Source organism: Halichoerus grypus, chromosome 1 (assembly GCF_964656455.1).
Source record: "Halichoerus grypus chromosome 1, mHalGry1.hap1.1, whole genome shotgun sequence".
Lineage (NCBI taxonomy): Eukaryota > Metazoa > Chordata > Mammalia > Carnivora > Phocidae > Halichoerus > Halichoerus grypus.
The window spans coordinates 198,079,838-198,094,699 of NC_135712.1; the positions used below are offsets into that span (position 1 = coordinate 198,079,838).

Genomic DNA, 14,862 nt, shown 5'->3' on the forward strand with positions numbered 1-14,862 from the left:
GCAGGTTCCCCGCTGAGCAGGGAGCCCGACGCGGAGCTTGATTCCAGGACCCTGGGATCATGACCTGAGCTGAAGGCAGATGCTTAACTGACTGAGCCACCCAGGCACCCCCAGCTTGAGTTTTGATCTCAGGGTTGTGGGATCATGCCCCATGTCCAGCTCCACGCTAGGCATGGAACCTGCTTGGGATTCTCTCTCCCCCTCTGCCCTCTCCCCCCTTGCTCGCGTGCATGTGCTGTGCACCCGCTCTCTCTCTCTCAATAAAAAAAGCACCTCAAACAACAATCTTATTGGAGTAATAAGGATGTTCTACAACTAGATTATGATGATGGCTGCACAACTTGGTAAATTAAGAACTGTTGAATTGTACACTTAAAGTGGGTGGATTCTATGATCTGTAAATTATCACAATAATTTTTAAAAAAAAAAAAAAAGAAAAAAAAAAGGACCCCTGTTTTCCCCTTGTACTACAGGTTAAAGATGACAGCCACAATGTCAATGCTGCTGGAAAGAAGCCTCTGAGGAAGATATACAGGTAAGGAACCTATCCCAGCAGTGAACTGATCCTCACCCCACCCCCCACCCCAGCCCACCCCTGCTTTGAGCTTTGGTTAACAATTCTAGGAAAATAGGAAAGATCCACATTGGTACCTACTAACCATCCGATTACAGCAATATCGCCTCTAAAAACCAGCCCAAGGATTTCCTAAGTAGCGTTTTTATTTAAAATCTACTTCCAATAGTTCTTATTAATTTCTAACTGTATGGATACTAAAGCAGAAAGCCCACTCAAGGGGCTCCTGGGTGGCTCAGTCGTTAAGCGTCTGCCTTCGGCTCAGGTCATGATCCCAGGATCCTGGGATCGAGCCCCGCATCAGGCTCCCTGCTCAGCGGGAAGCCTGCTTCTCCCTCTCCCACTCCCCCTGCTTGTGTTCCCTCTCTCGCTGTCTCTCTGTCAAATTAATAAATAAAATCTTTAAAAAAAAAAAAAAAGAAAAAGAAAGCCCACTCAACTCTACTGAGCAACTACTGTGCACAAGCCACGTGGCCACTTCAACTGTGGTGTGTTACTCAATTCCAATCATCATCTTCCAGATTTTCAGCTTAAGTGTTCTTCTGTGGTAAGCAGATACCATTAGCAAAGAAATTCTTCTTACATTTTAAGATTGAAGTTCTAAATCTCTAGCTTCCAGACAAATTGACAGACACCTTTTTTTTTTGTAAATGAATCTGTGTTTTATTTTAGACCGGGACTCATTCCCACTGGACTGGGACCCTGAACTAATTTCCATGCTAATTTTAAAAACTTTTTTTAAAAATTGAGATACAGTTCACATACCATAAAATTCACTCTTTTATTGTGCTTTCTACAATGCAATGGGTTTTAGTATATTCACAAGGTTGGTCAATGAGCACTACTATCTAATTCTAGAACATTTCATCACCCTCAAAAGAGACCCTATTACCCATGAGCAGTCACTCACTATTCCCTCTTGAGAGCACTTATCCCTAAGTGGCTGGTAACCAATAATCTACTTTCTTTTTTTTTTTTTTAATATTTTATTTATTTATTTTAGGAAGAGAGAGAGTGTGAGAGCAGGGGGAGGAGCAGAGGGAGAGGGACTAACAGACTCTACACTGAGCATGGAGCCCGATTCAGGGCTCAACCTCACAACCCTGAGACCATGACCTGAGCAGAAATCAGGAGATGGATACTCAACTGACTGAGCCATCCAGGTGCCCCCAATAATCTACTTTTGTGATAAACTTCTTTCTCTTTTACTTATTTTCCTTTGGAAATAGCATTTATACAGATTAAACACAAATTTCACTTAGTCACAGAATTTGGTAAAATATACGTTATTAGTATATAACATTAGCATTGCTAATCTCATGTTGTGAGATTAAAAGTAATTATTAATCTAGATAAGCTTATCCATGATTATCAAAATCATACCATCAATGCTCTTAACAAGAAATAAGTACATATTATATATAATATATATCTATCTCATACATAAATGAGTTAGAAGGTGAAACAACAGCAGCTGAACACTTGGCATGGGAAGAATGAGACACAAAGACAGTTATAACCTCCAAGTTCAGGGGGTGTGTGGGTGGCTCAGTCAGTTAAACATCTGCCTTCAGCTCAGGTCATGATCCCAGGGTCCTGGGATTGAGCCCCGTGTCGGGCTCCCTGCTCAGCAGGGAGTCTGCTTCTCCCTCTGCCTCTGCCCCTCCCCCCCCCAATTCGTGCTTGCTCGCGCTCTCTCTCTCTCTCACTCTGCTGCTAATAAATAAATAAATAATAAATAAAATCTTAAAAAAAAAAAATAACCTCCAAGTTCAGCTCAGATGGAGAAGATGCCTAATAACATTGAATGCCACAGGTAGCCTAAGAGAATTCTGTGATGGGACGACTAGCAGCAATGCTAGGCTCAGAAACAAGGCTCCCTCCACCCCCAGGAGGGCTGGCATGGCCATGATCCTCTCTTCCCTCACATGCCTGGATGGATGCCTGTGCACTCATCCCGCAGACAATGTTGGGATAGATGCTGCCCAGCCTTTTTCACTTTCAGTCCGGGCAGCCCAGTCTCACGAGAGAGGTATTGGCACCAGCAACAGCACCATCAGAACTGGCTGCCAAAGATCTACCTGCCACCCAAAGCAGCACTACCACTTCTCAGGCATCCCTGAGTCCCAAGAGGTGAATAAGCAATCGAGGAAAAGGAAGACAACCAGGCAGAGTCCAGTGTTAAAGAATCACTCTCTTCAGTACCTCTTCTGGTAGTGAGCACCCACCACAGGCCGACCACTGTAGCAGGCGTTTCACAGAGATTAATCTCACAACTGCTCTGAGGTGGGTACTATGATTATTCCTCCATTTTACAGATGAGACTCTGAGATTGAGAAGTTACAAACGAACTAGGAAGTGACAAAGCTGGAATTCTAAACCTCTCAGTGCTCCTAACACCCTACACTGTCTGAAAGTATACAAAATCATAAACCAAAGTTAAAATCAAGATCACAAACTGAACCGTGCCTTTGTATAACCCCTTAGATAGTTAATTAGAATTATACATATTCTGCTTGTTTTTTTCAATAACTGTCTGTAATCAAGTTCCAAAAGGCCACAAGACTGAAAATTAGCACTTTACACAACCCCATTTTTATAAAAAGTACAGACATTAACTAAAAATACCAGATGAAAGAGGAGGTACAACATCAAAGAAAAGACTAAAATACATAGGCATATTTCCAATTTAGAACAAATTAAGAACTAAATTACTTCAATCTGGAGAAATGAACCATGATATATATGCATGACAAAAGTAATTATAAACCTCATCATAGGAGACACACTGGAAGTTCCCCTTAAAACTGACAAATGAGGGGTGCCTGGGTGGCTCAGTCCGTTAAGCGTCCGACTCTTGATTTTGGTTCAGGTCATGCTCTCGGGGTCGTGATACTGGACCCCGCATCGAGCTCTGTGCTAGGCGTGGATCCTGCTTAAAATTCTCTCCCCCACCCTCCGCCCACCCCTCTCGCTCACATATGTGTGCACTCTCTCTTAAAACAAAACAAAAAAACTGCCAAATGATTCAAGAAAATTAAACTGACCAGTTTAGAGCACCTCTTGTAATTATTGCAGAAAGTCTGAGATATGGGTCTGAGATATGGTAAAGCCAGGGGCTGGTCATCAGAGCTTAGGGTTTTAAGGCCACAGGCTAGGGGCACCTGGGTGGCTCAGTCGGTTAAGCTTCTGCCTTCAGCTCAGGTCATGATCCCAGGGTCCAGGGATTGGAGCCCCACATCAGGCTCCCTGCTCAGCAGGGTGTCTGCTTCTCCCTCTGCCCCTTCCTCTACTCGTGCTCTCTTATTCACTTTCTCTCTCTCAAATAAATAAATAAAATATTTTTTTAAAAAGCCACAGGCTAGGTTTGGTCTAACCATACTCCACGTCCCCCATGTGGTGTGTCTGGCTCTTTCTCTTGGGAGAATTTAAGATTCGACGGCTAATGCAGCAGAAGCTCCTAGAGACCTGGAAGCAGTCCCCTGAGAATCAGTCCCAGTCAACAGGCTAAATGGGAAATACTGTTGATACAAAAATAATCCCCCTGGGTACTGCCACCAAATCCCTTTTTAGCCAGATACCCCAAGAAGCCAAGACTGAAGCTGCTGTCACTTAAGACTTTCTTGTTCCAGTCAGATGCAAAGTTGTTGTGATAATAACAACTACAGACTCAGTGTTCACTGTGTGCCAGGCCCAGTTCTAATCGCCCTACATGCATTAACTCATTTAATCCCTAGATGTGTGAGAGGACACTGGGACACAGAGACATTAAGTCACTTGTCTAAATCACACAGAGAAAGGTGACAGAACAGGAATGAAACCCCAGGCAGTCTGCCTCCACATATTTAATTACTAAGATATACTGCCTCATGCCATTCAAGACTCAATTACTAGACAGGTAATTCTTTTAAATCCCGAGAGCAAGAATTTTCAGTAACTACTGATTTACACTCATTTTAGAATGCATTTTCCTTTCTATTTCCCACCAATAACCTCTACTGAGGACAATCAGAAGTACTGAAATTGAAGTTTCCAGGAACAATGGCATAATTCAAGACATAAGTTATACAGCTGAGCCCTGGCTGGGGTGCCACATTCTCTTCAGTGAAGCAGTTTTGGGGTGTGGGTTTAGGCAACAACACAACCTTGCAGGAATTTATAAAGATTACTGTTTTTTTGTTACTCGGAATGTACACAACTTAAATACTGAAGTGTTTCATACAGTAATGCTATCAACCTGAGTAAGATTCCAACAAACTAGGTCTTCACCTATTTTTTCCACCATGGCCTCACAAATAAGTCTTCCAAATGTCCACCCTCCAGAACATACGCTTTCTGTTGATCTCATTTTAATCAAAAGACACCATTTCAGATTTGGCTTCCTTTACATTATTTTCAGAACCACCTTGGACATCCTGGTATCTTCAAAAACCCAAATTCTCTTAACTTTGGTGACACAAAAAACACTATTTCATAAAATTTCATCTTCCTCTGTACCAGCAAAGGCCAGTGTCTCAAAGAATTTTCACGTTAGGTGATAATGGCATCTTTTCTTTCCACTTCATAAAGTCAGGCTGATTCTGTCATACAGCCAAGTCATCTTTGGCTAAAGAAGGCCACCAAAGCTAAGACAGTTGAAGTAAAAATTCCAGAGAAATGAATTCTTCTTCCAGAGCTATCCTTCATAAGGGCATTTTAGTAAACATTTGGTTGAATGGGAACAGACAACAAACATCACACCTGCAAATGGAAGAAAATAAAATACTAATTTCTGTAGACCAACTGACAACAGCTTGAAAGAGCTAGTACTGGGCAACCACTAAAAGGGATCGATACTCTAATACAATGCTTCTTAGTCCCCTAAGTCCCAGTGCAATGGCACACACAGCAAAAGGAGATAATATTCACCCTCAAACCGCAGGGACTTGGACAACAAAGAAAGCCCAGGGTATATGACACTGCTAGAAATACTTTTCCCAGTAGGGGTAAAATAAAAACCCCTGCCTCACAGTGTTTGCTGGCTTTCTAATTCTAGACAGAGACGGTGAAGGTATGCTGACAGACCTCTGCTGGAAATGAATTGCCCAGACAGCTGCTGGCTAGGTTTTGCCCTGAGGAGTCTTCTCGGCCACAATGCTCAGTACTGCGGTAGAGTGTCCTACTGTCTGATGTCTCCATGAAGGCCCTGGAAAAGGGCTAGAGGGGCCCTGGTTATCATCCAGGACAACCTCTTGAAGGCACACATATACCACAATATTTGATAAAGCAAGCTGGCAGAAGGCTCCTTTATTCCCTTCCCCTAGACTTGTAAGTATCAGTCAATGATAAATAAAAAGACATTTCACATCAAGAATCAGGATAAGCAAATAATTGTAAAAAAAAAAAAAAAAAATTCAACCCAAAGCATTCGATAGAAACCTCCTCAGAAGCATATACACAGATTCTACTCAGAGGTGTCCAGCAGATGGTGACTCAGAATCTGTACCAATCTGGTCTATAAGTAAAACCCGGAGGGTAGGAGAATGAATGAATAGACAAAGACATTCATCTTCCATGAACACCTGCTTTATGCACTCTGAGAAGGACTTCTCCCACATTCTTACATCTCTCCTAAGATTTTGTACTGTTACTGGGCACCTGAACCACATCCATTTCCTTAAAAAATATCCAGATATAAAAATAAATTTATTTTCCTAGAATTATGATTGGAAATTACTTGACATGCAGAAGGGAGAGGGAGTAGGAGATGATCATCTAATTTCAAATGCTTACTAGGTACCAGATCCTATGCTAAGTGTTCTGTACACATTATTCACCAAATGTAATGTCACTCCTCAAGAAGCTCACCTGACCAACCCATGTAAAATTGTCCCCATCATGCATTCTTTCAATACCCTGCTCCATTACCTTTACAGAACTCAGCACTATCTTATATTGTTTTCTATTTGTCTACTTGCTTATGCTCTATCTCCTATCACTAAGACAGAAGTTATATAATGTCTTGTTTACTGAAGCATCTCCAGCATCCAGAAAGCTGCCTGACACACAGCAGGCATTCATGAACATATGCTCTCATTTAGTCCACACCAGAGCCCCATGAGGTACTGGTAACAGAGGGAACTGAGGCTGAGGGAGGTAAAGAAACCTGCCAGAGACAGCCCAGCTAGGAAGTAACATCTGACTACAGAACCTACACTCCTCTTTGCTATGCTATAGTACCTAGGTACAAAAATTCCCCTGGAGATCCCATTCTCAAAAATCTTTCCATCAAAATGACTTGCACACATCTTAGTTGGGGTAAAGATTATTAGAAGGATGCTGAGTGGATCATAAAATCTATACAGTTCAGGAAAAGGATTCTGTTGTGTGGCAGTGCTAGCAATATGTCCTGTGTCCCATGACTAGGGGAAGAATAAAAAGCTAGGAAAGGAGGTTGACTGAATAAGGATATGGTGCTACCTTCTTAAGGAATTATTCCAGTGAATATTAAAAATGAGATCATACAAAAATTTGGAATTTGAGAGAACACCCCATGGGATCTATGAATACCACCATAATGTCTGTCACCTTTCTTGGTCTAAGCTCCTAGAAGACAGAGGCTGTCTCTTATTTGTACTTCTACACAGAGTACCTTATGGTACATATGCATAAGGATAGCTACCTGTCAAAACATCCTATTTCACCCTGAAAGAACTTTGGCACAGCTCGTGCTTTGTTCTGGTATCTCATTCACCGGGCAGGAGTCGGTCAACAGGGACTTGGGAGCCCTAAGAATGTTCACAGAATGTGTGGGGAGGGTGGGAGTAGAGATGTTGAAAAGCCATACCCCCTCAATGAATATTTAATGTAGTTTTAGTATATTAAATGTACTAAGTGTACTAAATGTACTAAATGTACATGTAAATTTAGAGTAAATGAATATTTTCCAGATATGGCTAAATGTACATGTAAATTTAGTGTAAATGAATATTTTCCAGATATGGCTCCAAAAGAAACCCTGCCTAGGATAAACCTTGTTTTTAAAGAAGGCTGTCCTGGTTCTATTTAACACTTCATCTTTAAGGGGCTAGAAACTTCAGGCAGGATTTTTTGTTGGGACAGAGGGCAGAAGCAGTTAAAACACAATATTGTTATTTTTTAAGATTGAAGATCAAATAGCTCTGATAAAAAGTAACACCCCTCTAGGAGAAACACACAGTTGGGAGAATGGTACAAAAGAGAATGGCATGGCAAGTGCCATGGCTCCCCCATTTATGTTTCCACCACCCATAGTATTATTTAGCACAGTGATCACACAGTGACAAAGGCCTTAATGATTATTTACTGATAACAAGACGTTCATGAATTAAATGAGTGTTCTCAAATTAGGATAGTCAGAATGGAATCAACCATAAGCATAAAGATTGGGACCTTCACTCTTCTCTCAAAATATTGGTAGGTGGCACAGTTTCTAACACATAACTAATATCTATTAAATGACTGGCTCAATGATGGACAATGAACAAATCAGTCAACAAGAACTCTGTCAAGGGGGTATGGTCCTAATCCAGTCATTCTCTGAGGATCTAACAGTATTTATACTACTAACAATAGGTATGGATACGTCAAATTTTCCTCTAATTAGTGCTTGTTCCCAAAGGATTTACAGCATGTTATTTCCATACCCATAAGGGGAGAACATGGCCAAAGAAAGGAAAAGGGGAAGTGTAATGAGCCATGCTGAATGGAACAAAGCTGATGAAAGGGCATCAGGCTCTAAGAGAGGAAGAATTCTCATGCAACACTACTCTTCTCTGGCAGAGCCTTAAGGGCTCTTACCCTTAAGGGCACACTGCATTCACAGTTAAGTACAAGCAGTGGATACATAAAAATCAAACTGTATCATTAAGCTTCTTTCTTCCACTTTACAGATGAAGGAACTAAGACACCACAAAGAAAATAACTTTCCCCAAGGAAACACCGTGACAAGAAGGATTCTATCCACTTCATAATTCCTTCCAAAACTACCAGGCAGGATTCAATTAAAAGTCCAAATGACAGTTCTAGGTGGCAAGCTGAATACAGCTAGATGTTTTAAACATAAGGTAAGTATAGATTCAGATTCACCAGCTCTGACTATAGGCAGCCAAGAACTTGAGTACAAAACTCCAATCTGTAAAGAACCATGATGAACGCAATACACACGAGCAAGCCACTCCTCTTTCCCTGATGGCCCTCCTGAGAAAGCAGCACGTGCAGGCAGGACCTGAGTGCCACAGGAGTTGCCATCAGTGGTCTTCACCCTAGGTCTGGGTATAAGTACTGAGCTAGAATTCCTGTGCCAGGCAGATCCTTGAGATCACAGACAGTCAAGGATCATTCTTTGCATTAGGATCTCCTTATCTGTCACACTCCAAACCTGTCATTTTTTCCCATCTACTGTCTTTGTCATCTAGTCCAACTGCACATGGGCTCTAGTTTTTAAAATACACTTGTGTCCATTAACTCTTATAGAGAAACCCTCCCAGCTTCTTCTGAAGTTTCTCCTCACAATCGCTTTCTGGTTGGAATGTGGTACGCTCCAAATACAGATTTCTAGTACCTTTCCAAAGTTCAATCATTTGAAACCCTCCCTCCCCATACATAAAAAATATATCCTTCCAGCATCATTTGACCGAAGTATAAAGCAACCTGGTTGGCCTCCATGCATCCGATGGCATCTTCCAAGAGTGAAAACTCCACGCAGACATAGCCATAGTCGTAACCTGGGGACAGCATTTAAATACAGACGGGAGTGGTGTTAGTGCCTTGCAAACACAAAAGACACACTTAAATCCCCTGTTTCTGAACCCCTTAACATAAGCCCTCCCAACTAGACCCTCCCTCCCCTATACTAGGCAAAGCTGCTACCCCAAACAGAAAAAAGTACTGAAGGAAAATCTGGATGTTTCTGGGCTTTGAGAGTCATTCCAAAATGGCTTTTTCTATTAACCAAGAAGATCTGCCCTCTTTAGCACTGATGGTCTGGTGAGGGTGCCCCAGAGTTAGGTAATCCCAAAGAAAGTTCAAGTGGGGACCCAGAACATTTCACCACAGGCTGAATCTTCTGGAAAAACAAAGTCAACAAGAACAGGAAAGTATCTGGGGAAAAAAAAAAAAAACACGTATCCCGAGAGGAAGGAGAAGCAATGATCCCAAAGCTATGCTAATAGTCACCACTTTTCAAGCAGAAACCACCTTCAAAGACAGAAGTGCTGCTGACAGACTGAGGCAACTATTCTGTTTGGATACCACAGGAGGCTTCTGGTTGGCAGGGGACAGACCATTTCAGGTCTCCTCTTTTTTTCCTTGTTTCAACTCAAGTCATAAACCAGCTTAAATCTTTATGAAAGGAAGAAGGTGTAAAAGCATAAATAAGTACAAATAGCTGGGTCCAAAATTGTGCTTGCGCACAAAGACTGGTGGTAGAGTAGGCTGGGGGAGAGATAGCAGTTGTTAGCAATCAGTACAAGTTCAAGAATCGTATAAACCACTGGAGTTACAGAACTCTTCACCTTTCTCCTAAGCAAGTGTCATGTGCAACTCTCATGACCCATGAGATTGGGAACTCATGGGATTTACAGGCTGCTGAGTTCTAATACGAACCCATCCTATAATTTCCCGGATACTGGTACCACATGACTACAAAAACGCACTTGGCAATACAATGCTCCACAATGGCTTCCATGCTTCCTCCACTGCCTCGTAGGATAAAGAAGCTCATCTTTAGGAGTGATGCTGTGCAAATGAACAGCAAGAAAAAGATGCAATTTGTTCAGATGAGAAATCAAACTCAGGGAGGAGAAACAACACAAAACCCAGGCCAATTTTGAGCACAGAGTATATACAACAATAGGAAACTGAGTATCATTAAATCAAGGAATCAAAGACCAAAAAAATAAAAACAAAACAAAAACTAGAGCAACAGAAAATATAGCTTAAAAACCAGACCAAATTTGGTGAGATGGGTTGGATTCCTTGTCACATGGAAGGAATGGCCTGAAATGTTTTGTTATGATGATAATAAAACTGTGACGTCAGACTTGTTAAACTCCAAGTTAAATACTCCACTCTTACAATGGTATAGGCTGATTCTTGCTTAGAATTTTAGGAAATGACCAGGAAGAAGAAAACAAATCTGCTAGAAATCCCAGCATCACCTTAGGCTGAGAGAGAGATTTTTCTATTTGATTTTACAGCTTTGACCAACACAGATTAAAACTAACCACTGCAACCTCTACTTAAATTTACCACAAAATCAGCCTCCTCTGATTAGTAACTATTTGAAGAAATGAAACTACTTTAAAGAAACAGTATATTTATATATATCCTATTAACAATAGAAATTGTTTTGTTAGTTAATTCCGTTCAAGTTGATTTTCTTTATCAAACTCAGTGAAATTCTCCTACAGAAACTTTCTGCATTTTGGGGACCCCTGGGTGGCTCAGACTCTTGATCTCAGCTCAGGTCTTGATCTCATCAGGGTCGTGAGTTCAAGCCCTGCATTGGGCTCCATGCTGGGTGTGGAGCCCACTTCTAAAAAAAAAAAGATAAATAAATAAATGAAAGAAAGAAAGAAAGAAAGAAAGAGAGGGAGGGAGAAAGAAAGAAAGAGAGAGAGAGAGAGAAAGAAAGAAAGAAAGAAAGAAAGAAAGAAAGAAAGAAAGAAAGAGAAAGAAAAAGAAAGAGAAAAAGAAAAAGAAAACTTTCTGCATTTTGTAAAGCGCTCTGAATGTTCTTGGAAAACATTGTAGAATAGCAGAAGCAACTAAGGTGCCTTTTATCAGCAAATATCTACTGCATACACTCAACTGCATGTCCACAATCAGAAAGGGGTAGCCATGGAACAAGCAGAATACTCTCAAGTGTGTTGGTTACCTCTACAGAGCATATCAAGGTCCAGGTGTGTAGAAAGCAACCCTCTCTACAGCTGCCAAAATGAAAAACACAGGGAACTAACACCACATTGGAAAAGCCCTGAGTTTCCTTTCTGTACTTAAAGAAGTAACTATTGTGGCCCAGAGGAGCGCACAGAATCTGTGGACAAAGAGAAAGAGAGATTTATGACAACATTCATACTTTACTAAAGAACAAACAAGACTTTGATACTACAGTCACTGGGAAGGAAAAGATACAGTTTGCAAGAGACATTATGAGCATCTCCATATACCAACTCTGCAATACATATGTTAACAATGTACTTCAGATTGAATATTAAATCCACAAGCCCAACATTCAATTTCTTTTGCCTGAAACTTTAGCTATTAAATATCAAAAATTTAAGGTTTAATTATAATGCCTGAAACTTAAAAAGAAAAAAATAAAGTACCCAATCTTGATCTTAGGGATTTTGTGTGTCAGACTCACAGTTGTACAAGGATTTTCAGGAATTGCCCAAATGGACAACAATACTAAATAATACTTAGTATGTAATACTTACAAGGCACTTGTTGGTGCAAGGCTGCATTCTAAACACTTTACACACACTAATTAAATCCTCACAATACTACCCTATGAGGTAAATACTATTAACCTCATTTTACCGATGGGGAAGCAGGCAAAGAAAGAATAAGTAATTTCCTCAAAATCACCTCAGGGATAAGTAGCAATACGGGCTCAGAGCCAGGCAGTCCAGATTCAAACTGATGCTGTTAACTGGTACACTGATAGCCTCTCACCTTTAAATAAAATCCTAGACTGACAGAAGTAATCTGAATTCTGAACTTTACTAAGCCCTGCCACAGAAAGAGTCCCACATGCCCAAGCACAGACAGATAAGACCATGTCTATAGTTGAGAAATAATAGAAATCTGCAGCACACCAGTTACCCCTATTCTAAAATACCTATAGCAGAACCTTGTGCGTGGACCCGAGTATGCAAGTTAGAAGGCATTCACACTCATGGACTGCTATACTGGCTACCAAAAGTCTTCTGCAAAGACAAAAATCCAAAAGTCTTGTTGTAATGATAGCTATAAAAATTACAATACAGTAAGATACTTGATATGGGATATTTAATAGAGCATATTTCAAAAGCTTTAAAAATGAGGACAATTATATAAAATGTGTATAGGAAAAAGAACTGAAATTAAATACTATGAAGTCACATCTAACTCAGAAGTTAGAGATAAAAGTCTGCATATGAGATGAAAACTTCATGCATTGTCAAAATCATACTCGAACACCCCAACTTGAAGAACAACATACCATCTCTCAATATAGGTTAAGTCCAACACTGCCAGTTTTTCCTCCAGCGTCGCAACAGATCGCTTTCCTTTTGGTTGACACCAGATGAAGAGGCTGGCTTGCATTTAAGGGCCATAATGTATGAAAAACATATCACTTTAAATAACAGAATCACAGCCAGCACAGTGAATGCTCACACTTAGGGAAACTTGGGAGACAGAGACTAACTGAAGCCATGCCTGAGTCACATCCCACCTCTCATGCTCACTCCATGAGAGGGAAGATGGGGTTGGGGAGAGGGGTTGAGCAAGCACAGGTGAATATACGGAAATCTGAAAATGATGTAATGCAACACAACTGTACACAAACATGATTACAGTGGTTGTATTGTTACAGTGGGATTTCTTTTTAATTCCTCAAGTGTAATTTTATAATTCACAGAATAAGTTCTAGTAGACCTATTCCACCCACAGACCTAAACATTCTGAAAACGACCAACCAACCTTGCATTCAGAATTGCTAGGAACCATTTAGGAATCATTAAGATGGTAAACTCGGTGTTAACAGTCCCATAGATAGAGTCTGACCTAAGGAGTAAAAAAAATCTTTTATTACCTTTTTCTTCTATTGCCACATGCTAGAAGTCTGGTGGGCTGATGGGTCTTTGTGCTTATTTATATGACTATTAAAAAAAGCATATTTTACTCCATTTTCTAACCTAACTAAATGTATAGATTGCTCATAAAAATGTGAATGCTCCTTACAGGTTTTTTTGTTTGTTGGCAGCTGAGAAGGATGAGAACAGGGAAAGAAGGAAATCTATAAAGGTAACATTAAAATTTCAATTCTTCTTCATATTCATTAATCATATGATTGCCTATTACCCAAAAAAGTATCTGTGATAAAAGCTAACAGGTGCTTAAGGGGGAACAAGGTACAGAAAACAAAGCCCTAATGAATAATATCCATTATCTTTTAGTCTCTCCTCCTAAAAAAGCTGACTCAGAGATGCTGACAAACATGGCCCTTAATTGTTCAAGTCAACTGTAATGTCTATGCCAAGCCCGGCTTTTATAATAATTATACAGCAATATTTACTTAGGCAAATGAGATGAGCAGCCTTCTGTTCGAACTAGTCTAGAAAAACCCAACTAACATAACCAAGTCCAGCTGATCTTTCCAGTAGGTACGCTGATAAAGCCAAGAATATACACACCAACTATGGAATGTAAAAAAGGAATCAGGATTTTAAAGGACATAAGGAGAGGGGAATCATGATGAGCACTGAGTAATCTATAGAATTGCTGAATCACTATACTATATACCGGAACTATACATGCCACCCAGGTGTCCCCAATGTACAAGATTTCTGACAGGTACTTTGCTCTGTTAAAGCCTCAAGCAGGGGTGCCTGGGTAGATCAGTTGGTTAAGCGGCTGCCTTTGGCTCAGGTCACGATCTCATGGTCCTGGGAAAGAGACCCGTCTCGGGCTCCCAGCTCAGTAGGGAGTCTGCTTCTCCCTCTGCCCCCACCCCTGCTCATGCTCTCTCTCTCAGTTAAATAAAATCTTAAAAAAGAAACACCTCAAGTGAATATGCACCTGCAGCTTGCATTATGAAAATTAGGAAAATATCTGATTTATAGGTCAACCTACTATCTGAGAGGAACACAACTGGACTCCATGAAATACATCATTTTGACATCTTACCAGCACTTTCAACCCTCTTCCCCTCAACTATTCACATAAGGCTTGCTGGTTTATAATAAAAGATGAAATGAGGAAGATACAGAGTCATGATTACTTGCTAAATTTTTGAAAACTGCATATGGTTCTATTTTATTTAGTGCTCCATCTGTGCCAACTGGTTATTAAAAAAAAAGGAGGGGGGTGGTTGTATTTTCAAGTAGTTTTCAAAGTCCAAAATTAATCTTAGGGTTACTTCATCTTAATGATGGTTGTCTGGGCACAGGATATCATTTGTTAGGAAAATCTTACCCTTATTTAATTCATTTTAACTCCAATGACATTAACAACGTTATGTAAGCACATTGGAAGGGTATGTCCTTGACATCAGAGAGGTT

The 14,862-nt window shown here is 40.5% G+C and overlaps 1 protein-coding gene across 5 annotated transcripts in view; it reads right to left on the reverse strand.

Annotated features, from left to right (window-relative positions):
- The window catches only part of RBM6 (RNA binding motif protein 6), a 106,314-nt gene that overhangs the window by 45,999 nt on the left and 45,453 nt on the right, over positions 1–14,862 (reverse strand). For 4 of the 5 annotated variants that reach the window (XM_078077921.1, XM_078077922.1, XM_078077913.1 and 1 more), the window contains one exon: positions 9,245–9,318. The exons of the other annotated variant lie outside the window; for it this stretch is intronic. In XM_078077921.1, the coding sequence (XP_077934047.1) occupies positions 9,245–9,318 (74 nt within the window). Of the gene's footprint in view, positions 1–9,244; positions 9,319–14,862 lie in introns of those variants that run through there. 5 annotated transcript variants of the gene reach the window in all.